The 24,840-nt window shown below is 48.8% G+C and overlaps 1 protein-coding gene across 1 annotated transcript; it reads left to right on the top strand.

The window, feature by feature from the left end:
- Window positions 1-5,451: 5,451 nt before the first annotated feature.
- Window positions 5,452-24,840, top strand: CCDC22 (coiled-coil domain containing 22). The gene is made up of 18 exons (XM_056851868.1): window positions 5,452-5,472; window positions 7,895-7,975; window positions 8,271-8,448; window positions 9,423-9,555; window positions 9,654-9,760; window positions 10,857-10,941; window positions 12,154-12,323; window positions 13,163-13,372; window positions 14,332-14,388; window positions 16,138-16,257; window positions 17,584-17,703; window positions 19,232-19,348; window positions 19,438-19,539; window positions 21,500-21,607; window positions 22,613-22,708; window positions 22,802-22,861; window positions 23,708-23,782; window positions 24,727-24,840. Exons 2-18 carry the CDS (start codon window positions 7,926-7,928, stop codon window positions 24,838-24,840), a joined length of 1,902 nt encoding a protein of 633 aa, XP_056707846.1. The 5' UTR covers window positions 5,452-5,472; window positions 7,895-7,925.

Consider the following 24,840-nt stretch of genomic DNA (forward strand, 5'->3'; position numbering starts at 1 on the left):
CTGGGAAGGCACCCGGTTAAGGAACAGTACCGGAATCTCTTCTCCCTCCCCCCCTCCCTCAAGTCAGCAAACGTACAAAACAGCCCTCCCTCCCGTCAACCCTCTCCCAATTTGTTCAAAGGCAAGGATGCTTCCATTCGACGATGTGGATGGCAGCCTGGCGAATGGGGTTGTTCAGCCTGAGGCAGAAGAGGGCTCGTGGAGAACGGTGCACCACGTTGGTGCCCTGGGTTTTATGTTTGTTGTGCTGGAGGCGCTTCCTCTGTCCACCACTGCCCGTTGAGCCCAGAGTATCTGTACCCCCGTTGGTGAGCGTCCATGCCAGGGCCTGGCCCGTTGCCTCCACAAAAGCCTCGGCTGCTGAACGCGGCGGGGTCTCTGGACTGCCAGCCGCTATGGGGCAGGGAAGGAAAAACAGGTGCTGAGGCAGTTAGTTGACGCTTACTACTACATTTCTCAGTCCGGGGGAAGATACCGAATGTCAGGCTAACCTCCCTAAAACTCCACTTTTTAGTCATATTGTGAGACGACGAGACTCACTGGGAAAGACAATAATGCTAAGAAAAGTTGAAGGCGGCAGGAAAAGAGGAAGACAGAATATGAGACGGATTGACTCAATCAAGGAAGCCACAACCATTAACAACAGGACGTTTTGGAGGTCATTAACTTGTAGGGTCGCCATAAGTTGGAAGCAACTTAACACACAGAAAACGCCACTTGCCGGGCTCTTAAAAAGACAGAAGTCCGTGAGCATAGAAATATAAGATTGCATGCTCCGGAGTGTGAGATGCAAGACGGAGACCAGGCTGAGGCCTCCGTGATCCTGGGCTAAAATAAAATCTGCTCGTCTGGTGCGGGCTCAGCCCTTTACAATTCATCCAGTCCTGTTTCCAGTAAGACCCCAAATGCCCCCAGTCTGACTTTAGCAGCCAATCCGTCTTTTTTTGGTTACCATTCCCAAAGCTTCTTGTCCTGTCTCCCAACCTCTTTTCGAACCTAGACACAATGGCACCCCGGGCCCATCTCTGAGAGAGAGTCCCCCTGCCATGCCAAATTTTGTCTGCTGATCTGAATAGCTGCACCCTGGTCCACCCATTTCCAACGAAACCCCCTACACAACGGGACTTGCCTCAGTGCCCGCAGCTTACTATTATCTTATTGCCCCTGGTGTCCCCCGAATGAGCCCCTAAGAGGTAGCTGAAGCTTTTATCTCCCAGTAGTTCGCCCCTCGTCCTTAAGCCATGAGCGTGAACATGGGGTCACTCACGTCTCCCATTGCACTCCAACATCTCGCAGGACGGTTGCAGGGGGGTGGCGGGAATCTTCCTCAGCCCAAGTCTCGTTCCACCTTGCAAGGGGGACCCCTCATTCTTCTGTCCTCTCTCCTTTGACCTGGAGGGAGGGCCAAATTAATCCCAGGTGCTCTCATGGAAGAGCAGAAGCCGGAGTCTCGACAGCCCCTTTCCCTGTCCCGCTCCGCTGGGCCGTCGCTTTCACCCCAGGGGGTCCCTCTGCAAAGAATTTGTCTGTTTCACGCTCCCTCTCTCTCTCTCTGTCGCTTCCCCTGCTTCGTTCCCTCGCTCGGTTGAGGATTAAGGCAGATTGCCTACTTTAAAGGGCAGCGCAGGGAGGCAGGGAGGAGGGAACTCACAGCTGGTTAGGTCACTGAATGTGAAGCGCTGGGGGCATCCCAGCTCGCCAGGCCGGCTAGGCCCAAGGAAGGGCAGTGTTGTCAATGGTTTGAGTGAAACGGGGAACAAAGAGACGAGGGTGACCGTCTAGGGGTGATCCGAAAAGAGGTCAAGAACCCTCAAAAAAGGGGGCAAAAAAAGGGGAGGGGAAGGACAAAAATTGTGCAAAAATTGCAGATACTAATTTGCATTCATAGATGCGAATTTACTTACAATTATTATAATTCAAGCTTGCCATTGTTGTTCTAACTTTTTTTTTTTTGCTTAAATACAGGCTCCTCACAGACTAAAGAACATGCAACTTTCATTTGTCCAATGAACGACAAGATTATAGGATTCTAAAGTTAAAGCCAAGCTCCTAACATTGCATTTCATAGCTTTTACATAGAATCTGCCTTTGCTGTTGGAAGCAAGGCATATCTGAAGATAATCTGAATTCTTTGTAAAAGTCTTACCATAATAGAAAAGAAGAAGAGTTGGTTTTTATATGCCGACTTTCTCTCCCACTTAAGGAAGAATCAAACCGGCTTACAATCACCTTCCCTTCCCCACCCCAAACAACAGACACACTGTGAGGTAGGTGGAGCTGAGAGAGCTCTAAGAGAGCTGTGACTAGCCCAAGGTCACTCAACTGGCTTCATGTGTAGGAGTGGGGGAAACCAACCCGGTTCACCAGATTAGCGTCCGCCGCTCATGTGGAGGAATGGACAATCAAACCCGGCTCTCCAGATTAGAGTCCACCGCCCCAAACCACCGCTCTTAACCACTACACCATTCTTTGAACAAAAGCTAGAGTCTTCGATGATCTTGGCCAAAATGGTTGATAACTTCTTTTATAAATTTCGCTTTAACTTTTCGCTATGGACACTCAACAGAAGCAATGCAAACGAAGAAATACTAAAATTAGGATTTGGGGGGAGCGGCCCTCCCATGGACACCCTTGCCTTCAAAGCAGCCATAGGGTTTCCAGTCTACAGGTGGTGACTGGATTTCTCCCAGAATTACAACTGGTTTCTAGGTTAGATAGATCAGTTAGGGTTGCCACCCTTCAGGTGGTAGCTGGAGATCTCCTGGGATTTCAATTGACCTCCAGGTGACAGACATCAGTTCACCTGGAGGAAATGGCTGCTTTGGAGGGTGGACTCTATGGCATTATACCCTGCTGAAGTCTCTCTGTTCCCCAACCAGGCTCTGTTATTAGAATTGCCAACTCCTGCTTGGGAAATACCTGGAGATCTGGAGGGAGAAGCCTGGGGGGCGGGGAGACCTTAGCGGGGTATAATGCCAAAAAGGCCGCACTCCAAAGCAACCATTTTCTCCGGGGGGGGGGGGGGGAACTGATCTCTGTATCCTGGAGATCCGTTGTAACTCTAGGGAAACTCCAGGCGCCACCTGGAGCTTGGCAACCCTATCAATCTCTCCAAATCTCCAGGAATTCCCCATCCCCAAGCTGGCAACTCAACCTGTAGGGTTGCCAATAGGGTTGCCAACCTCCAGGTACCAGCTGGAGATCTCCTGCTATTACAGCTGATCTCCAGCCGATAGAGATCAGTCTGCCTGGAGAAAATGGCAGCTTTGGCCATTGGACTGTACGGTATTGAAGCCCCTCCCCTCCCCAAACCCCGCCCTCCTCAGGCTCTGCCCCAAAAATCTCCAGGTGTTTCCCAACCTGGAGCAGGCAACCCTATCAAGCAGCTATTTTCTCCATTTCTGTTGGCTGAAGGTGAGTTCTAATTCTGAAAGATCTCCAGGCCCCACCTGGAGGTTGGCAAGACTTGTACTGTGCCATGAGGCAATTCTGGAATGCGCAACTTGTCCTTGCATAGGTGGGGAAAGCTGGGCAGGCTGGGGGCGGGGAAAAACCCCACTCTTTTCTTTGGCTCCCAGGCACAATTGGGATGTTTTAATTAAATGTGCACACACAATCTTGCCTCTCAACCCATGCAAATGTGCGAGAGCGGTCTTTAGAGGCTGCATTTTTGTTTTTCTCTTCAGGCTCAGAAATGAAGTGGAAAGCTGGGAAGGGTGAGGTGTAAATGGAATAAAATAAAATAATAATTGTAGGGCTCCTGCCCTTTTAGGTTTTTTCTTCCTTTTCCTGTTGCTGTAGGCTTAGTTTTGTGGGGTTTTGCTGCAATTCCCATTGTTATTTGATTTTGCTGTTTACTGTTTTATAGTGTTTTGAAATTAAGCCTGCCTGCCCTTTGTTCAACCATATATTGGTAAATAAACAGATGATGATGATGATTAGGGTTGCCAACCTCCAGGTACTACGAGGTAGATATTAGGTTCTAATCAAATCATTTATTCTTAAGTCACTCAACCCATGCAAATGTGCTAGAGCCGTCTTTAGAGGCTGCATTTTTGTCTGTTTTTATTTTCCTCTTCAGGCTCAGAAATGAAGTGGAAAGCCTAAAAGAGCCACTCTGAGCCCAGCCTTTGGCTGGGAAGGGTGGAATATAAACGGAATAAAATAGAATAATAATTGTAGGGCTCTGTTCTGCCTTTTTAGGTTTTTTTTTCCTTTTCCTGTTGCTGTAGGGTTGCCAACCTCCAGGTACTTAGCAAAAAGAAGCACCAAATACTAAGTAGACTAGCTGAGTGAAAAAATAGTATTCAGCTCACACTAATTATGCAAAAGTGTGATGTTATTATTTACAAGTGCAAGAAGCCAACAATACTAGAGATACATGCAACAAAATGTACACAAAGATAAAGTGTAGCTAAAGAGCTACCAATGCAGATGGTCAGTTTCAACTTTAGCTACACTTTATCTTTGTGTACATTTTGTTGCATGTATCTCTAGTATTGTTGGCTTCTTGCACTTGTAAATAATAACATCGCACTTTTGCATAATTACTGTGAGCTGAATACTATTTTTTCGCTCAACCTCCAGGTACTAGCTGGAGATCTCCTGCTATTACAACTGATCTCCAATTGATAGAGATCAGTTCCCCTGGAGCAAAGGGCCGCTTTGGCCATTGGACTCTATGGCATTGAAGCCCCTCCCCAAACCCCGCCCCTCCTCAGGCTCCGCCCCAAAAACCTCCCTTCCCCCGGTGGCGAAGAGGGACCTGGAAACCCTATGGTGCTGTAGGCTTAGTTTTGTGTGGTTTTGCTGCAATTTCCATTGTTATTTGGTTTTGTTGTTTCTTGTTTTATAGTGTTTTGAAATTCTGCTTGCCCTTTATATATATATATATATTAGTAAATAATATATATATTTTATATATATATATATATATATATATATATATATATATATATATATATATATATATATATATATATATATATATAAACCATATATATAAACCATATATATATATATATAAGTAAATAAACTAGTAAATAAATAAATTAGTAAATATTATAATAATAATAATAATAGTGATGAGGATGATAAAAAAAATCGTCAGGTGTCGGGATTTAAGAACGCCTCCCGCGCCTAGGCCTCAGTTAGGCCTCACGCCCGGGCTGCTTGCGTTGCTAGGAGACCGCCGCTCCTCCTGACGCGCCGCCCTCTCGCTCCTGGCCGCCGCCCCCCCCCTCCATTCCCTTCGTCCTCCCCAGCGCCCTTTCTGAAGACTACACCTCCCAGCATGCCTTGCATCCCGGCGGCATGGGAACCCCCCCCCCCCGCTGAGCGCCGGCTGCACTTCCTGGACTACAAGCTCCGTTACTCAGGGGCGGGGGAAGCATCTGAACTCCATCTCCCGGCGTGCTCTGGGGGGCAGGTCTCGTGACTGACAGCCTGGCCCTGCTCAGCTTAGAGGGAGAGGTGAGTAGCGCTGCCTGCCTGCCTCTCTCTCCTCGTCCCCTCTCCCGTGGGGTGGCTTTGGCTGCATTTTTATTATTAAGAGATGCTCCTCCATTGCAACGCCGGGGAGCCCCCGCTCTGCGGAGGAGACCCCCCCCCCAGGGTTGTGCAATGCTCGCCCCGCTGCTGGGCGTCTCTCCTTCCTCTTCTTTGCAGAGCTCACCGCAGGGCTAGATTTGGAGGCATGCTGGAAGCGTTTGCAAGATAGGGGACCTTCTGCCACTTGTCTCTCGCAGCTGATACGAGAGTCTACCTGCTGTCACACAGCTGTCTTGTAGGAGGGGGTGTGTCTTGGCTGGCGCCCCCTCCAAAGGAAGGGAAAGCTGCAGCAGCCGCAGTTCAGTCTCCACAAATTGGGGGGGGGTTTCCCCTAAATGTCTATTCCCCCCTTCCTACGTGCAGAGATGTTGCATTCATTGGGGGGGGGGGGGAACCGCTGGCGGACTGCTTGCTTGCATGTGTGTGCCAAGTCGCTTCCGACTCATGGCGACCCTATGAATCAATGTCCTCCAAAACGTCCTATCCTTAACAGCCTTGCTCAGGTCTTGCAGACTGAGGGCCGTAGTTTCCTTTATGGAGTCCATCCATCTCATGTTGGGTCTTCCTCTTTTCCTGCTGCCTTCAACTTTTCCTAGCATGACTGGCTTTTCCAGTGACTCTTGTCTTCTCATAATGTGATCAAAGTACAACAGCCTCAGTTGAGTCATTTTTCACTTCTTGGGAGAGTTTAAGGTGCTGTATGTGTGCTAAGTGCCGTCAGGTCGCTTTCGACTCATGGCGACCCTATGAATGAAAGTCCTCCAAAATGTCCTATCTTTGACAGCCTTGCTCAGGTCTTGCAAATGGAGGGCCGTGGCTTCCTTTATTGAGTCAATCCATCTCTTGTTGGGTCTTCCTCTTTGCCTGCCGCCTTCAACTTTTCCTAGCATGACTGTCTTTTCCAGTGTCTCTTGTCTTCTCATAATGTGACCAAAGTACGACAGCCTCAGTGTAGTCATTTTAGCTTCTAGGGTCAGTTCAGGCTTGATTTGATCTAGAACCCAGTCATTTGTTTTTTTTGGCAGTCCAAGGTCCTCGTACTTAGTGATATGTTTTTATTTCCCTTGCTTTTCCCCTGCTGTGCTCCAGCTGGACACAATGTGGCTGGCAAAAGGACCAGATTGGTCTAAACGAACAAATAGAGAAATGAACTAGGGTTGCCAACTTTGGGTTTGAAATTTGGGGGCGGATCCTGTGGGAAAGTGGGGAGGGACCTCAGCGGGGTATCATGCCATAGAGGCCACCCTCTGAATCTGCCGTTTTCTCCGGGGGAACTGATGCCCGTCGCCTGGAGATGAGTTGTCATTCAGGTTGGCAGGCATAAAATGATCTTCCTTTAAAACCCACGGCTTCAAACCAAAGGTTGGAGAATCTCCTTTAACGTGCACTGCCATTGTGCGAGTCCTGTGTTTCCGTGATCCCTGTCCTGTTTCTTCCTGGGTTATGATGTTAGCTGGCCAGCAGGCCTGCCTGCAGTTGATAGCAGAGGTCACTGACTTGCACCAAAAGCCAGGAAGGAAGGAGATTCAAAACATAAAAGGAAGGATTACTTCACACAACGCATAGTTAAATTGTGGAAGTCCCTGCCCCAGGATGTGGTGATGGCTGCCACCTTGGAAGACTTGAAGAGGGGAGTTGACATGTTCATGGAGGAGAGGGCTATCCATGGCTACTATCAAAAAGGATACTAGTCATGATGCATACCTGTTCTCTCCAGGATCAGAGGAGCATGCCTGTTATATTAGATGCTGTGGAACTCAAGCAGGATAATGCTGCTGCAGTCGTCTTGTTGGTGGGCTTCCTAGAGACACCTGGTTGGCCACTGTGTGAACAGACTGCTGGACTTGATGGGCCTCGGTCTGATCCAGCACGGCTTTCCTTACATTCTCATGGAGGACAGGGCTATCCACGGCTACTAGTCAGAATGGATACTAGTCATGATGCATACCTATTCTCTCTAGTATCGGAGGAGCATGCCTATTATATTAGGTGCTATGGAATACAGGCAGGATAATGCTGCTGCAGTCATCTTGCTTGTGGGCTTCCTAGAGGCACCTGGTTGGCCACTGTGTGGACAGACTGCTGGGCTTGATGGGTGCCATGGTGCCCATGGGCACAATGTGGGAGATTTCAGAGAAGAGTGATGGTATGTAGCCTTTGTTCCCCCTCTCAGAATATGTATGTGTGGGGGATGGAGAATTGCAACATGCCTGTTCTAATCAAGTGGGGGGGGGGGGTCCTGAAGAAATATTTTGTGCGTCCAGGCCTTCAAGCTGCAGAACTTGGACTTTGCATGACTTGAACCCCTGGCTGTGTGTATAACTTTCCTGCTTCTCTTTCATAGGAATTGCTGTCACCCTCAATGTCACAGCACCATGGAGGAGGTGGACAAGATCCTCATACATTCCCTCCGCCTCTCTGGGATGTAAGGCCATCTTGGTTTTGTGTGTTGTCTTTGTGCGTGTGCTTGATTGCTTCGTCACGAGTGGTGGGTGGGAAGCGGCAGGTGATTGTAAGCCAGTTTGATTCTTCCTTAAGTGGTAGAGCAAGTCGGCATATAAAAACCAACTCCTTCCCCCCCTCTCCCCCCTTTTCCCCCCTCTTTCCCCCCTCTTCTTCCATCGCAGCACCAGGAAAGGACTGCGCTGGTGAGTGAGTGGCACAGACGATGGGTGGGTGTCTAATGTCTAACGCCCTCTTCTCTTTTCCCCTCCTCCCAGGGACATCCCCGACGAAGTGCAGAGCATCCGGGAGTTCACCACCGAGCTGATCGTGGAGGCCGTCGTGCGATGCCTCCGGGTCATCAACCCTTCTGCGGGGGCTGGCCTGAGCCACATTCTCCCTCCTGGAATGTCCGCGCGCTTCCGGATCGGCATGAGCATGGCGCAAGCCTGCCAGGTAAACCCTGCCGAGGGTGCATCTTGACGCCTCTGATGGAAGTAGGCTTTTTGCCTCTGGTAATTCACGCTGGAATGAGGTAGTTTCCCAGAAGCCTCCGGGACCTGCACTGTGCCAATTCATTCCAAGCAAAACCCCTGCGTCAGGAGTGTCAGACTCATTTATTACAAGGGCCAGATATGACATAAAGGTCACTTGGTAGGGCCGAGCTGTGTGTACCATAAAATTTAATCCCAGGTACCGATGATACAAACTTTATACAAGACGCAGGCAAAGCCAATTAATGATATTATTTTTTACTTAAGATACAAACATGCTTAAAACAATAACAGTCTTACAGCCCATTCCTGACCTGAAAGGACGAAAGTCCTTTCAAGGCCAGGAAAGAGCTGCGGCGTGCCACTTACGCTCTCCAAGTTGACACGGATGCCGGCGGGGGGACCTGGATGCCGGTCTCCTGCCGGCTGGGCCTTCTGCCGGTGTCCCACTGACGCAAAGCCCTGTGCTGGCATCCTGGGGTGTGTGCCCGGGGCGTCTGTTCAGCAGTCTGTTCACATAGTGGCCAACCAGGTGCCTTTAGGAAGCCCACAAACAAGATGGCTGCAGCAGCATTGTCCTGCCTGTGTTCCACGGCACCTAAGGTAATAGGCCTGCTCCTCTGATTCTGGAGACAATAGGTATGCCTCATGTCTAGTATTCATTTTGACTAGTAGCCATGGATAGCCGTCTCCTCCATGAACGTGTCCACTCCCCTCTTAAACCCTTCTAAGTTGGCAGCCATCGCTACATCCTGGAGCAGGGAGTTCCACAATTTAACTAATGCCAGACCTGTAGGCTTTCTGTGCATGGAATGGGGGGGGGGAATTCCAGATGTGCAGGATCCTCATTCCAAAGCTTTGTCCACTTGATCCGCCCCACTCCTTCCCTCCCCCTCTCTCACTTCTTGGCTCACATGCGTCTTTCCCCTCATTCAGGACTTGGGGTACCAAGGAGAAGTCGGCTACCAGACCTTCTTGTACAGCAGCGAGCCTGAAATCCGGCGCCTTCTCCTCTTCCTCGTGGAAAAGCTCCCGCGCGATTCCTCGGAGGATGCCAGCCAGCCTGTGGGTATGGAGGAAGCTGGGGAAAGAAAAGCACAATTGGATTGGGGCCTCGGGGACTGCGTTCGAAGGGGTGGTAACCTCTCAAACGCTGTGCCCCTGCAGGCAAATCGACAGCGCTTCACAGAGCCATTGCTGCTACCGTCAAGGAACAACTGGCTGTCCCCTGGGTGCCCCCGACCTGCCGTACCCCCCGCCTGCAGCTGTTACAGGTGTGTTTCCTTCCCACTTTTCTGGTCAGGTCAGTGACCCCCACACATCTTTCTCCTTTGGAGAGGGGCTGCAGCTCAGTGGTGGAGCCTCTGCTTGGCATGCAGAAGGTTCCCAGGTTCAATCCCCGTCATCTCCAGTTAAATGGACCAGGCAGCAGGTGATGTGAAAGATCTCTGCCTGAGACCCTGGAGAGCCGCTGCTGGTCTGAGTAGACAATACTGACTTTGATGGACAAAGGGTCTGATTCAGTATAAGGCAGCGGTGGAAGAAAAAAGAGGGGAATGAAACCCAACCTAAAAACAAAAGCTGGGTACCCGAGGTTGGGTGAGAGGAAAATTTATGTAGGTCTATGTAAAAATATATTGCAAGTATAATTTATTAGAAGCACTATACAAAACGTGTTTGGTTTGTGGTTACAGATATCAACCTCAAGATTTGCCATTGTGCTATTTTAATGCTTTTAAAGAATTTTAAATTTTGTGTAGCGCTTCTAATAAATTATACTTGCAATATTTTTTTACATGGACCTACATAAATTTTCCTCTCACCCAACCTCGGGTACCCAGCTTCAGTATAAGGCAGCTTCATGTGTTCATGTATATGTCCTGAACTTTGTATACAGAATTTGCTGCTGTGATTTTGATTTCTGAGAATATTTGCTTTTTTTTTATTTTTTAGTTTCTAGCCCTCATAGTGGTAGAGAGATCCACTCACCCCTCAAGATATAAGGGAATTCCCTGCCAAAGGTTCCTGGTCACTTTTCCTTCGTTTGACAATCCTTTCCCGCTCTGTGTTATCCTTTCTCAGCATATCCAAGCGATACGGAACCGGGCCTGCTTTGGCCTGCGTATTTTAAGCAAAATACGTAAACCCCTAGAGTGAGGAATTAGTTTCTCCCTATCTCTTGCTAATTGTCTCATGAGCTGCAAGCCACAAGAAAAGTGAAATATAAATATTTTAATAATATTAATAATAGTTGCCACCCTGATCCGACTCCACAGTCTTTCCAGAAATGGTCTTCTCCTTGTGCCCCTTGTCGTGTTTTTCCAACGGACGATGGGATTTCTCAGACTCTTTCCCCTTCGTTCTCGCTAGGGTTCGTGCCTGCTGAAGCAATTCCAAGCTCTGCCCTTTGTCCTTCCTGAGGAGTCGGGCCCGTCCATAGGGAAGATGCCCCAAGGTGAGTTCTGCTCGATAGAGAACGAGGTTCGGGGATCCTGGGAAACTGCTACATTGCTGCTAGGATTTTGCCTGTTCCACCCAACATAGGGTCCCCGAGGCAGTGAGCAGTCCGAACTGTGTTTGAAATATAGATGATTGTATCTAAAATGCAAAACTATCAAATAAAATACATAAACGGGGAGGAGAGTCAGTGAGAGCTATTGAAGCAATGTCTTGAACAAAAAAAATGTTATCTTCCACTGGCGGAAGACAATGACAGAGGGAGACGGACGAAACTCCCCGGGAAGGTTTTTATCCATTTCCCTCTGTGATTGAAAGTATGTCCCGCCAAGACTTACTGTCATGTCAGTGTGCTCCTTTGCAGCATCAATTTTTCCCTGTAAATCTGTGTACTTTATTAACATATAAACATAAGAAAGACCCTGCTGGATCAGACCCAGGCCCATCAAGTCCAGCCGTTGGTTCACACAGGGGCCAGCCACTAGGAAGCCCACAAGTAAGACAACTGCAGCAGCACCATCCTGCCTGCGTTCCACAGCACCTAATATTACAGGCATGCTCCTCTGATCCTGGAGAGAATAGGCGTGCATCTAGTATCCGTTTTGATTAGCAGCTGTGGATAGCCCCATCCTCCATAAGAACATAAGGAAAGCCCTGCTGGATCAGACCAAGGCCCATCAAGTCCGGCAGTCTGTTCACGCAGGGGCCAACCAGGTGCCTCTAGGAAGCCCACAAGCAAGACGACTGCAGCAGCATTATCCTGCCTGTGTTCCACAGCACCTAATATAATAGGCATGCTCATGACGAGTATCCATTTTGACTAGTAGCCATGAACACCCCTCTCCTCTGTGAACATGTCCACACCCCTCTTAAAGCCTTCCAAGTTGGCAGCCATCGCCACTTCCTGAGGCTGGGAGTTCCACAGTATAACTATGCATTGTGTGAAGAAATGCTTCCTTTTATCAGTTTTGAATCTCTCACCCTCCAGCTTCAGCAGATTACCGTGCGTTCTAGTATCATGAGAGAGGGAGAAAAGTATTGTGACAGAGGAAGTTCTAGGTCTCCTGGATTTTAAAAGGTGGGGGGACTGCACCCCAGTGTTTTGATTGTGCGTCTGAAAACCCCAGTGACCCCTGGAATTATTTAGGACAGGGCTAGCTTCCCAGCGCATGTGGGTCTCATCGTCCTGCCCCTCTTCTCTCCTCCCCAGAGAGAAAAGATTACTTTGTCACGTTCCTGCCTCCGGTGTCAGCACAGTTGCCCCGACCTGCGTCTTTCGCGCCGTCCCTGCTGGAGCGGAATGTGGCCGAACTGAGCGCGGCTCAGGACTGGGAGAACGAGTGGAAGAGCCAAGGCCTCGGATCCCGCATGACTCCAGAGGTGGGCACGCGGGGGGGGGGGGGGAAGAGGGGCTCTTGCCCAACATGGCTTCTGGTTGGCCATTGGAGATCTGATTGGCTGTTCAGATTTTTAGGAAGTTGCTTCAACAGCAGCTGCAACCACAGCACAAAGATCTTCACTGTACAACTGAAGGTATTCTGTGTGTGCATGCCAGAAAATATTTTTAAATGGCGTGTTGACTTTAGAAGGCATCCTGTTAAACAGAGCTTCTGTCTGAATTGTTGAATAGTTGCTATTAGAGTTATGCATAACTCAACACTTTGTGGTTGGCTCTGCCTCCAGCGGCCATTTTGTGGTTGCGCTCACCACTTTGTAGCAGAATTCCAAAGGTGCCTACAGGCTCAGGAAGTTTGTAGATCCCTGCTTTACAACAATTACTCTTCTCTCCCATATTGCTGATCTTGGGGTGGGCATATGGGCGGGGGTGGCCGCAGGATGAGGGCAGGTTTTGGGGAGGGACCTCAGCAGGGTATAATACCATAGCGTCCACTCTCCAAAGCAGTCATTTTCTCCAGGGGAACTGTTCTCTGTTGTCTGGAGATCAGTTGTAATTCCAGGGGATCTCCAGGCCCCACCTGGAGGTTGGCAACTCCAGCCCTGCTAGATACCTGGATTCTCCTAACTAGTCTTGGGTGAGCCCTGTTTACACACACCCATTTTGAGCAGACTGGCTTTTCGCCTCTGTCCAGTGGCATAGAATCTGCCAGCTGCAATCTTGGTCTGGCAAGTTTCGGTGTCCAAGTGGTCTCCTTTCCCCTTTCTCCCCAGGGGAAGTGGGGGGGATGTTCCTAACTCTCTTTCCCCTTTGCCCTTTCCAGGAATACCATCAGTGGAAGCACCAGCGGCTGCAGCGTCGCCTTCTGGACCAGCTACGCCAAGCGTGCCCTCAGGGTGGGCCTGCCCCGCAGGGAGCGGCAGCACGCGATCTGACTCATCTCCTGGGGACTTTCTGTGCGGGGCAGGAGCGCGCGGGGGCTCTAGCCAAAGGCTCTCGCTTCACCCACACTCAGCACCTGGCCTTTAAGCAGGTATGAGGATGGAGGGAGCTAAGTAGGGTCAGCCCTGGTTAGTGTTTGGACAGGAGACCACCAGGGAAGCCCAGGGTCTCTACGCAGAGGCAGGAAATGGCCAACCACCTCTGTTCGTCTCTTGCTTTGAGCACCTTATGGGGTCGCCCTAAGTTGGCTGTGATTTGACAGCACTCTCCACCACCAGCAGAGACCAGAGTTATTCAGATGTTTTTGGGTTGGCATGTGCCCATCACAACAAAGGAGAAAGGGAAGAGAGCATAACATCCAAATCGCAAGATGTCATAGTTCCGCTGTACACTGCATTGGTCAGGCTGCACCTAAAGTATTGTGTGCAGGTCTGGAGGCCTCACTTCAAAAAAGATGTGGACAGAATCGAGCGGGTGCAGAGGAGAGCGACGAGGATGATCAGGGGCCTGGACAGCAAGCCCTGCGAGGAAAGGCCGAGGGAGTTGGGAGTGTTCAGACTGGAGAAGAGGTTGAGGGGGGACGCAATTGCTCTCTTGAAGTATTTGAAGGGCTGTCATGCGGAGGAGGACAGGGAGCTGTTCCTGCTGGCAGCAGAGGAGAGGACTTGCAATAATGGGTTTAAATTGTGGGTGGAAGGGTACCGGCTGGATATTAGGGGAAAAGCTTTTACAGTAAGAGTTGTTCAGCAGTGGAATGGGCTACCCAGGGAGGAGGTGAGCTTCCCTTCACTGGCAGTATTTAAGCAGAGGCTGGACAAGCACTTGTCAGGGATGCTCTAGGCTGATCCTGCATTAAGCAGGGGGTTGTACTAGATGGCTTCTATGGCCCCTTCCAACTATGATTCTGTGATTCTATTTTGGGACAGGGTTGTTTGGGATGTTCAGCAGTCACCAGCTGGGAAATTGTGTTTGTGGAATTTTTTTAGGGGCATGTGGGAACAGGTGGAAAAGATAAAATAGTTCTACCTTGACTCTATGGTTTTCCAGCAGGAGGTAGAACCCACAACCCAAATCCAGGCACTGCCAATCTCCCGGACATCAGAACAGGTAAGCAGTTGCCTCAAAATCCTTTAAAATCGGTGTCTGTCTCCCCCATTTCCTTTTCTGCCTTTTGAAGTGACAGAATCCATGCACGTGTTTACACAGCATAATCATGCCGTACTCAAAAGTACTCCAGGTTCATCTCTGAATACCACTTGGTGCTCCCAGTTTTCTCAACTTCCACTTTTAGCTTGCTAAACTTGAGCATTGAGGTGATATGATAACCACCTTCAAGTACTTGAAGGGCTGTCGTATAGAGGATGGTGCCGAGTTGTTTTGTGTTGCCCCAGAAGGTCGGACCAGAACCAACGGGTTGAAATTAAATCAAAAGAGTTTCCGTCTAGGCATTAGGAAGAACTTTCTAACAGTCAGAGTGGTTCCTCAGTGGAACAGGCTTCCTCGGGAGGTGGTGAGCTCTCCTTCCCTGGAGGTTTCAAAGCAGAGGCTAGGTAGCCATCTGTCAGCAATGCTGGTTCTATGACCTTAGGCAGATCATGAGTGCGAGGGCATCTTGGCCATCTTCTGGCCATGGAGTAGGGGTCACTTGGGAGTGTGTGTGTGTGCGCGCAGGGGAGGTAGTTGTGAATTTCCTGCATTGTGCAGGGGGTTGGACTAGATGACCCTGGTGGTCCCTTCCAACTCTATGATTCTATGATTCATTTGTAAATTGTGGGCAGCTGTGTTTTCTGCTCAGTGTTTACTGAGCAGAAATCACAGCTGAGTTTTGTAAGTTAGATTGTTTATTTGTGTCCCTTGGCCAGATAAAACAAGATACATGGACTAAAATGGTCTTACCAACAAAGGTTTACAGTCTGAGTCTTAAATCAATTATAAATAATAAAATAAATAACATCCAAGTTACATCTGCCATTTGGACTAAGAGACTACTCTGTGGCAATAAATTTTCATTGCAGCCGTACAAAAGTTTGCTACCTGAGAGGTGATTGAGGGATTATCTCCTTGTAGGAGCTTTTCTATCTTTTCTCTTTCCCTGTCCGGTCCCATTCTCAGTATGAGGGGCTCAGTAAACTTAGAACGGGGTATTGTATAAAAGTTACAATTCAGGAGAATATGTTCAGTGATTTCTAAATCCCCGGATTTACAGGGGCATAGTCTCTCTGCCTTGGGTATCTTCTTGAATTTCCCCTCTAACATAGCAGAAGGTAAGGCTGCACACCTAGCCAAGGTAAAAGCTGTCCTATATTTGTTTATCTCTAAGTAATGGAGATAGGCTGCCGATGCAAGGATAAATTTGGAGTGGGGGGGAGCCATAAATAGGGGCACTCTTGCTAGATCTACTTGTCGCTCAATATGAGTTTTGTAATTAATAATGATAAACAGCCAGCGCCTTGATTTGTGCCTGCAAGAAAACAGAAAGCCGTTTCGAATCTAAGGGCTGCTCACCTCTAGCCATCCCTTCCCCCTGCCAGTTAGAAGGGTAATAATTTACTCGCTACAGAATTCAGTCTCTGACCCGCTAACCTTTTGCATAGTCCCGAGGTTCCTTTTAAAACTTGTGATAAAGACTGGTCCACAAGTCCCGCAATGGTCAAGACTGGCCTTTTATACATTAATCTGTCTTATAAGACACCCGCCTTCAATGGCATAATCGAGGTTTGGTTGAGAATTTCTGCAGTTAAAAGTTTCCAGATCTTTGACAGCGGTTTCGCTGAACCTCACTGATTCTTTAGTTTTATGTTTTTCACTTCTTTATCTCCCTTCCCTCTCCCCCCCCCAAAAAAAAAACCCCTCCAGGACTTACAGGAAAGACAAGCAGCTGAAGTGGAGGCCCTGGAAAGGGAAATGGGCCGCCTGGTGGGGCAAATTGAGGAGCTGGAGGGCCAGATGGCCACACTGGGGCTGACTCTCACGCAGGTGAGAAGCGGTGGGGGGGCGGGCATATCTGAGGGTACTGCATGATTTAAAGGGGGAAAGTGTCTCTGATGTCCTCTACAGGTCATCAAGTGGAAGCACAGAAGCATTTTCTTCCATCTCGGCTACATATTAGGTTCCCGCCATGTTTGTTTTCCTTCTCTTGCAGCCTGGAATGCTAAATCAGAGGGAGACAGAGAGACTATAACTGTTTCATAAGAATATTCGGAAGATAGGTAGCTCAGAAGAGCCCTGCTGGATCAGACCAGTGAGGGTCCATCTAGTCCAGCATCCCGTCTCACACAGAAGCCAACCAGTTCCTCTGGAGGTCCAACAACAGGGCACAGAGGCCAAAACCTTTGTAAGAGCATAAGAAAAGCCCTGCTGGATCAGACCACTGAGGGTCCAACAACAGGGCATAGAGAGGCCTGCTGGATCAGACCAGTGGTCCATCTAGTCCATCATCTGGTCTCACACAGGGGCCAGCCAGTTCCTCTGGAGGTCCAACAACAGGGCACAGAGGCCGAGGCCTTCCCCTGATGAAAACCTCAGAAGAGCCCTGCTGGATCAGACCAGTGAGAGTCCATCTAGTCCAGCATCCCATCTCAGTGGCCAATCAGTTTCTCTGGAGGTCCAACGACAGGGCATTGAGGCCCAGACCTACCCCTGATGTTGCCTCCTGGCACTGGTATTCAGGGGCTTACCGACTCTTAATGTGGAGGTTCCCTTAAGTCACCAGGGCTAGTAGCCACTGATAGACTTCTCCTCCATGAATCTGTCAAATCCCCTTTTAAAGCCATCTATGTCTGCTGCCGGAGAAAACCAACCCCAGCTTTCCCCACTAGGGTAAACTTATTAGTATCTATATTTTTGTCCCCATGAAGGGGATAAAAACGGCTCCAGGGTGACTTTTTTTAAGGAGAAACTCATAGAGGAACAAAAGGTTTAAGCTGTCATCTGTCCCCGTGCTGTTCTCCTCCTTGCCGATGGCTAAATTTGCAACAACAACAAAAATATGTGAAATGAATGCAGGAGAAATTGCAGTGTGCTGCTGAGCTCTAAGACTTCTTTCAAAGGAGCGGGCAGGAGAACAGCAGCTTATTCCGGGCTCCTTGGGGGTGGGGGTTGTCATTGACAGAACAGTGGAGAATTGCTGGGATCTACGAAACCCAACCTGTGGGGGAGCTGTCCTGCGGAAGCCCCATGGAAAGAGGGACCCCCGTTTTATTGCCACTTGTGCATCAGGGGTTTCCTGACGGGTTGTAACCCTGTTAGTGAACGTGGGTGCCGTTTGGAATGCGCCCTGAAGGATTCTCTGGCCATCCTCAGGTAGAGGGAGAGGTGCGGCGGCGGCAGCTGGGCGTGACCGATCTGGAGCAGACCCTGCGAGTCAAGGGCTGTACCGTGGAGCTGCTCCCTGACGCGGAGAACAACATGGCCAAGCTGCAGGTACCTGGTGGGGGCGGCACAGAACGCATCGGGAGCTGCGTTTGGAAGGGGAAGGTGGTGTTGAGCAACTAGGTAGGAAGAGGTTGGGGATGAAGGGGTGATTCGTACGTGTGACAAATGGGATGTGGACCACATGTGGTTTTGGGGCAGGGGAGAGATGGCAGCAGATGGCAGTGAATATGTACAGGAAGGTGCATGTGGAAAAGGCCCTGACAAGAAGGAACGATACTGCGAGTCATGTTTGAGAGAGGCTTGTATTAATTAACTTTTATTTCAAATCAACCCCCCAAACAAAATAAAAAAATATAACAATGGTGGGGAGCCTACAGGTAAGCATCTATAAGCTATAACTTAGCAAAAAAAAAATGTTTAGGATATATTGAACACCACAGTATCTTTTTAGTTAAGTACTAAGTAATGCAGGGTGTTGAACTCATTTGTTACGAGGGCTGGATATGACATAAATGTCACTTGGTCGGGCCGGGCCATGCCTCGCCAGCCCAGATCGGGGTCGGGGGTGGCTGCCTCGGCTGGCTCGCGGGCCGGATAAGAGCTGTCAAGGAGCTGAATCCGGCCCATGGGCCGTATGTTTGACACCCCTAAAGTAACGGATCTAATTCTTTTATTTGCCTGTCTCCTGGAGGGTAACTGATGGTCAATATAAATGAAGCCTCCATGCCCTTACTGCTGCTAAAAGATTTATATTGCAACGCTGGAGAGATAAATGCCCACCTCCCATAATCCAGTGTGTTGAAGACATTATAGCTTCATCAACATTTGAATGTATGGCATATAGATGACAATTGTGCATGGACATATTTTTAGATATTTGGAAACCTTTTAGAGGAGTTCTTATTAATGAAAATTTCCCTTCTCAATCCTGAATATCCTCCAGTAAGCTCACCAAGTAGATCTGTGATCCGTGAGGTCAGGGTCACTGAAGATTTCAACTTAGAGATTTCCCATCACAAAACTGTACTTAGAAAAAGATGAGGAAGAAGAGTTGTTTTTATATGCTGATTTTCTCTACCTTTAAAGAGAATCAAGCCAGCTTACAATCTCCTTCCCTTTCCCTCCCCACAACAGACACCCTGTGAGGTAGGTGGGGAAGAGACAGCTGTGACTAGCCCAAGGCCACCCAGCTGGCTTCGTGTGTAGGAGTGGGGAAACCAACCTGGTTCACCAGATTAGAATCCACCGCTCATGTGTAGGAGTGGGGAATCAAACCAGCTCTCCAGATTAGAGTCCGCTGCTCCTAACTACTACACCACCCTAGTTCCCAGGTAGTCTCTCCAAATCTCCTTAACTTCCATGAGCTTGCTGCATTGTTCCTTCCAACCACATTCTGGGCCTGTCGCCCTATGAAGATAATGGAAAAAAAGGTTCAGTGTATGTAGAGGCTCATGATTTTACTTTTGCGCGTTCGTCTGCTGACCCCACAAATACTGAAGAACTGAATGTAGCAAATCCCTGGAATTCAGAGTGGTGTCACCGAGGCCAGAATCTGGACATCCTTTTTCTTTCCCAGGTGGTGGTCGAGAGCAGCGTGCAACGGATCATCCAGCTGGCCGCCCAGTGGGAGAAGCACCGAGTGCCGCTCATCCAGGAATTTCGGGAGCTCAAGGCCCTGCATGACTCCAAGGAGGTGAGGCCGTGGGAAAAGAAGGCAAAAGGTCTCCTCCTTGGGGCGGGCGGGCCAAACAGCGGTGACGTTTCCCTTGTTCCTTCTTGCAGCTGGAATCGTCGCGGCGCCTCTCAGAGATCAGGGAGCTACACGAGCGGATCCGATCGGCTGCCGACGAGGCGAAGCGCAAAGATGACCTTTACAAGCAGTTGGTTAGTGGCTCGGGGTGGGAGCTCGTTCGTGTCACATTCCCGCCCTGGGTGGGTGTGTTCTGGAGCCGGAAACTGGAGGAGCGTCCAGCCGTGCGAGCTCCTCCCGCAGTTCAAAGTGGTATAGTGAATTTATAAGTTAGTTCCCAAAGTGGGTAGTACCACCCCCTGGGGAGCGGTGGGATTACCTAGGGGGGCTCTAAGAGGCAAGAGGGCAGCAGGGGGGCACAAGAGGTGGGCCCCTTCAACTGTGTTGTTCACTAATTTACAATAGATCAAGCTATGGCACCATGCTGGCAAATTTGGTGGAAACTATCAGAATTTTTTCCCAGACTTTGAAGAGCTGGTACCACTGGATCAAATTCATCAGTTTTGTTGAATAAATTTCAATTAAAAAGTTTTAATTTGATTTTGAATAGATGTGCAATTAATTGTTACTGTTTTGAAATTTTATCATTATTATCTTCTTTAGTGAGTCATACAAACCCCTATTTTGAATAATGCTTTTTATAGGATAGAGTAGGGGGTGCTGGGGTTGTGGAACCAAGGGAGCAGTGGCCCGAAAAGTTTGGGAAACATTGGAGAATAGGCGTTTGAATAAGTTGCTATATGTTCATATATCAATAAGAAACTTTCCTCTGAGTCTATAAACCATATACGCCAGGTATTAACTTAGTAGAGGGGTATAAATACAGGTTTATGTTATTAGTTAACAATGATAAATAAGCAGTGTTATGTATTGTTTAGGTACATTGGCTAAAAGGTTTGATAAACTGTTAGCATATTAATATAATAAGGTATAACATAGTTGCCTACGGTAGCTAGATCACATGGCTTGAGTCTAAATGTGTGTATTTTAGTTACGTTAAAGATTTTAATCACTTTCAAGATGTTTAATAGTAGGTATTATAGAATGGAAGGGAAGACAGCATGGTACAGCCCGATCTCGTCAGATCTCGGAAGCTAAGCAGGGTCAGCCCTGGTTAGTATTTGGATGGGAGACCACCAAGGAATACCAGGGTTGCTGTGCAGAGGAAGGCACTGGCAAACCACCTCTGTTCATCTCTTGCCATGAAAACCCCATAAGGAGTCGCCATAAGTTGGCAGCGACTTGACAGCACTTTACACACACACATTATGGAATGACTTATCTCTGCTCCAGTGCGGAAGTTGGTGAGGTTCTTGTTATAGATATGAAGCAATAGTTATGTATGAGGAGTGTGTGTTTTATATTTGTATGTATGTGTTGTGTTGTTTCAGATGCCTATGTCAGTCAGTCAGTCATGTTTATTGTGCATGGCCGTAGGCCTTTACAGTCAAGACAATATTACAGTATAAAGAAAATAAGACTCATTATTTCTATCTTATACGGGTAGAATTCATGTCCCCTGATATCAAAAGGAATGGCTCAGGATATTCTTCTGAAATATCTGATATCCTAGGCACAATAGAATCCTACTTGGAGGAGTAACCATCCATTGGTGCCCCTGATGAAATATAAATGGTAATCAAAATTAAAATATGGCCTTCAAAGACTAATTTAACTGCCAATATATATTCCAAAGCTAAAATCAATTTAATTCTACAGCATTTAATTGAAGGGGAAATTAAACAAGCAAGACCCCCCTTAAGCTGGGGAGGGCAGGGCTAACAAAAGATTCAAAGTCTGATAAATAAAAACATTCTTTGCACCAGGTTTCTTGTAATAAGATAATGTTACAAGCACTAATAAAAGCCTGGGCCTCAATGTTATGTTGTTATAAAAAATTTAATTCAAAAAAAGGAAAAAAACTAGTGGCGTAGCCCGGGCTCAGGTTGTACCACCTTGATGAGAACCAGGCCTCCAGGTTCTTCAGCACAACGGGCTGCGGTGTGGAGAATACTTTAGGGGTGCTTAGAGTTGTGGGGCCTCGGCTGATCTGTCGCCTCTGTTTTCGTTCTTGCTTGCGCTCCCTGCTTGCAGCTCCTGGAGCTGGAATCCCTTCCCAAAGATGTCTCTCGCTCCGCCTACACTCAGCGCATTCTGGACATAGTCAGCAACATCCGTAAGCAGAAAGAGGAAATCACCAAGGTAAAAAAAAAAATTAATACATTCCACCTGGGAGGGATTTCAAGGCTAACTTTGATGTCAGAGGTCTTCTGTACACGGTCAGCAGGCACAGAAACATAGGGCTGGAAGGGACCTCAAGGGTCATCTGGTCCAACCCCCTGCACAATGCAGGACATTCGCAACTGCCTTCCCTCCCTCTCCCCCAGTGACCCCTGCTCTATGCCCGGAGGAAGGCAAGAAACCTCCAGGATCCCTGGCCAATCTGGCCAGGAGGAGAAATTTCTTCCTGACCCCAAAGTGGCGATCAGCGTTTCTCTGGGCATGCAAGAAAGGGCCACGAGAGCTAAGCACTGACGCAAACCTTCCTGCCCTCCCTCTCCTGATCTGCCTAAGTTCACAGAGTTGCTTGGAATGTGTCTGTCACTGGACTGTACCACTTCAGAGTGCGGGTGGGGAAGTCAAATGCTTGAATGATTTCCTCCCCTCCCACGGAAAAAAGCAAAGGCTGCGGCCGCACATTGTTACAGCACAACATTAGCTCAATATCCAACCGTCATTCGCCTTCTGGATTGTCCTATCTGTATTGGGTAATCCAGTTGCAAATGAACACGCATGAAGCTGCCTTATACTGAACAAGACCCTCGGTCCATCAAGGCCAGACTTGTCTACTCAGATTGGCAGCAGCTCTCCAGGGTCTCTTTCACATCGCCTACTGGCTGGTCCTTTTCACTGGCCACAAGCTTGCCTTTTGTTGGCACTCCAGAGGTAATGGTTGGCCGATGTGTGAGTTAGGATGCTGGATGGACCCTCACTGGTCTGATCCAGCAGGGCTCTTCTGACGTTCTTATCAGGGGAAGGCCTCGGCCTCTGTGCCCTATTATTGGGCCTCCTGAGGAACTAGTTGGCCCCTGTGTGAGACGGGATGCTGGCATGGATGGACCCTTTGTGGTCTGATCCAGCAGGGCTCTTCTGACGTTCTCCATTTGTTTAGCTTTAAGTTCCATCTGTTTTCTCTGCCCTCTCAAGATCCTGTCCGACACCAAGGAACTCCAGAAGGAGATCAACAGCCTGACCGGGAAGCTAGACCGGACTTTTGCCGTCACCGATGAGCTGGTTTTTAAGGTGGGGGGTGGGGTCTAGGGGTTCAGAACTGGCAGCAGGGGTGGGAGGAGAGCTGCCTTTCCCACCCATCCTTTTTCCATGGTCCTTCTGCAGGACGCCAAACGAGACGAGGCCGTGAGGAAAGCATATAAGTACTTGGCAGCCTTGCATGAGGTAAGCGGCTTCTGGAGTAGGGTTGCCAACTCCGGACTGGGAGATTCCTGGAGACTTGGGAGGTGGAGTCTGAGGAAAGTGGGGTTTGGGGAGGGACCTCAGGGTATAACACCATAGAATCCACCCTCCAAACCTGCCCTTTTCTCTGGGGGAAGTGATCACTGCAGTCTGGAGGTCTCTTGTAATTACCGGAGAAAAGCATATCAAAAGAGGTTGATTATGATAGCACAACTTTCTGTGCTCGTCGTGTTTGCTCATCTCAGTTTTTCGGAATACCACCACCACGTGGCTTGCCTGCCTATACTTATTACTGGACAGTCCCTCGTCTCTCTAGAGCCTTCTTTCTAGCCAGATCAAACGCTAACCCTTCTGTGGTAATGCAAGGCAGAATTTTGAATTTACCGTATTCAGAAAGGTCTTGTCCCAGTGCTTCTGGCTCCTTCGACTCATTAGCTCATGTGCTCTTGGAAGGTCATTTCTATGAGGATCTTAGATCAAGATATATTTGTCCTCTTTCAGTACATAAATCCAATGCCTCTGTGTCTGATACCATGCCTTTTTTATTAAGTGATAGGGATCCCAAGGCTACATTGGCAGTGGCAAGATTTATCTCAGTCCTTATATCCCTCAAACATTAGATTTAAAACTATGCTGGCCAACATCAATGGATCAAGGAGCTACTAAAGGATAAAGGAAGGGAAAGGTAATTACAGGAGGTCTCCAGGCCTCACCTGGAGGTTGGCAACCCTATTCTGGAGGCAGTGATGTGTTGCTGGGCAGGGAATGTTTGGGTGTCCATCCCAAATGCCTTTCTCGGCAGACAAGGCCACCTCTCCTTTCCCCCAGAGCTGCAGTCAGCTGATCCAAACGATTGAGGACACCGGCACCATTTTGCGGGAGATCCGGGATCTAGAGGAGCAGGTAAGGCAGAACTGCGTGGGAGCGTGGCCGGGCTTGTGCCTGCGACTTCCAGACACCCAGCTTCAGGTTTGGGGAGGCCCCAGGCAGAGAGTTCGCAGGGCCTTCCGCCTCTCCTCCGTCCACCCCCAGGCCCTGCTCACACCCTCGTATGAGAGCAGGGTTTACGTTTGTGGGTTTATTTGGATCACGACACTCCCACCCAGCAGGCTTCACGTGGAGGAGGGGGGAATCACACCCGGTTCACCAGATTAGAGTCCGCCACTCATGTGGAGGAGGGGGGAATCACACCCGGTTCACCAGATTAGTGTCCACCACTCGTGCCCCTGTGGCGACAGATAACAGGGTTTCGGCCCTCAGGCATTCTTCAGTCATCTAATACAACATATTTTGCACACATAAAATTTCATAAACAAATATAATCACTTTGTGTCAGTCCGGGTATGTATTATAAGGTGTAATCCAAGTGAGTGTTGCTAAACTATATTTAGAAATGTACAAGCACACATGCAAGATATGTAGTTAAAATATTTCTTTCTGGACCGGGCTGGCATTACATTACATTGGGAGCCAGTGTGGTGTAGTGGTTCAGAGCGGTGGTGTGGAGCAGTGGACTCTGATCTGGAGAACCGGGTTTAATTCTCCACTCCTCCAAATGAGCGGCAGAGGCTAATCTGATGAACCGGGTTGGTTTCCCCACTCCTACACATGAAGCCAGCTGGGTGACCTTGGGCTAGTCACAGCTCTCTGAGTGCTCTCTCAGCCCCACACACCTTGCAGGGTGTCTGTTGCAGGGAGGGGAAGGGGATTGTAAGCCAATTTGATTCTCCCTTAAGTGGTAGAGAAAGTCGGCATATCAAAACAAACTCCTACTCCTCCTCTTTGCAGAGCATAAACTTAAAAAAAAAAAAAAACCACCTTCTCACCCGGCCTTCTGTCCTTTCCAGATCGAGAGCGAGACCAGCAAGAAAACCCTGAGCAACTTGGAGAGGATCCTCAATGATTATCGGGCTCTGAAGCAGGAGAACGCAGCACTGCTGAGCCGTACCCGGGAGACATGA

This window comes from Euleptes europaea, chromosome 1 (genome assembly GCF_029931775.1).
Source record: "Euleptes europaea isolate rEulEur1 chromosome 1, rEulEur1.hap1, whole genome shotgun sequence".
Lineage (NCBI taxonomy): Eukaryota > Metazoa > Chordata > Lepidosauria > Squamata > Sphaerodactylidae > Euleptes > Euleptes europaea.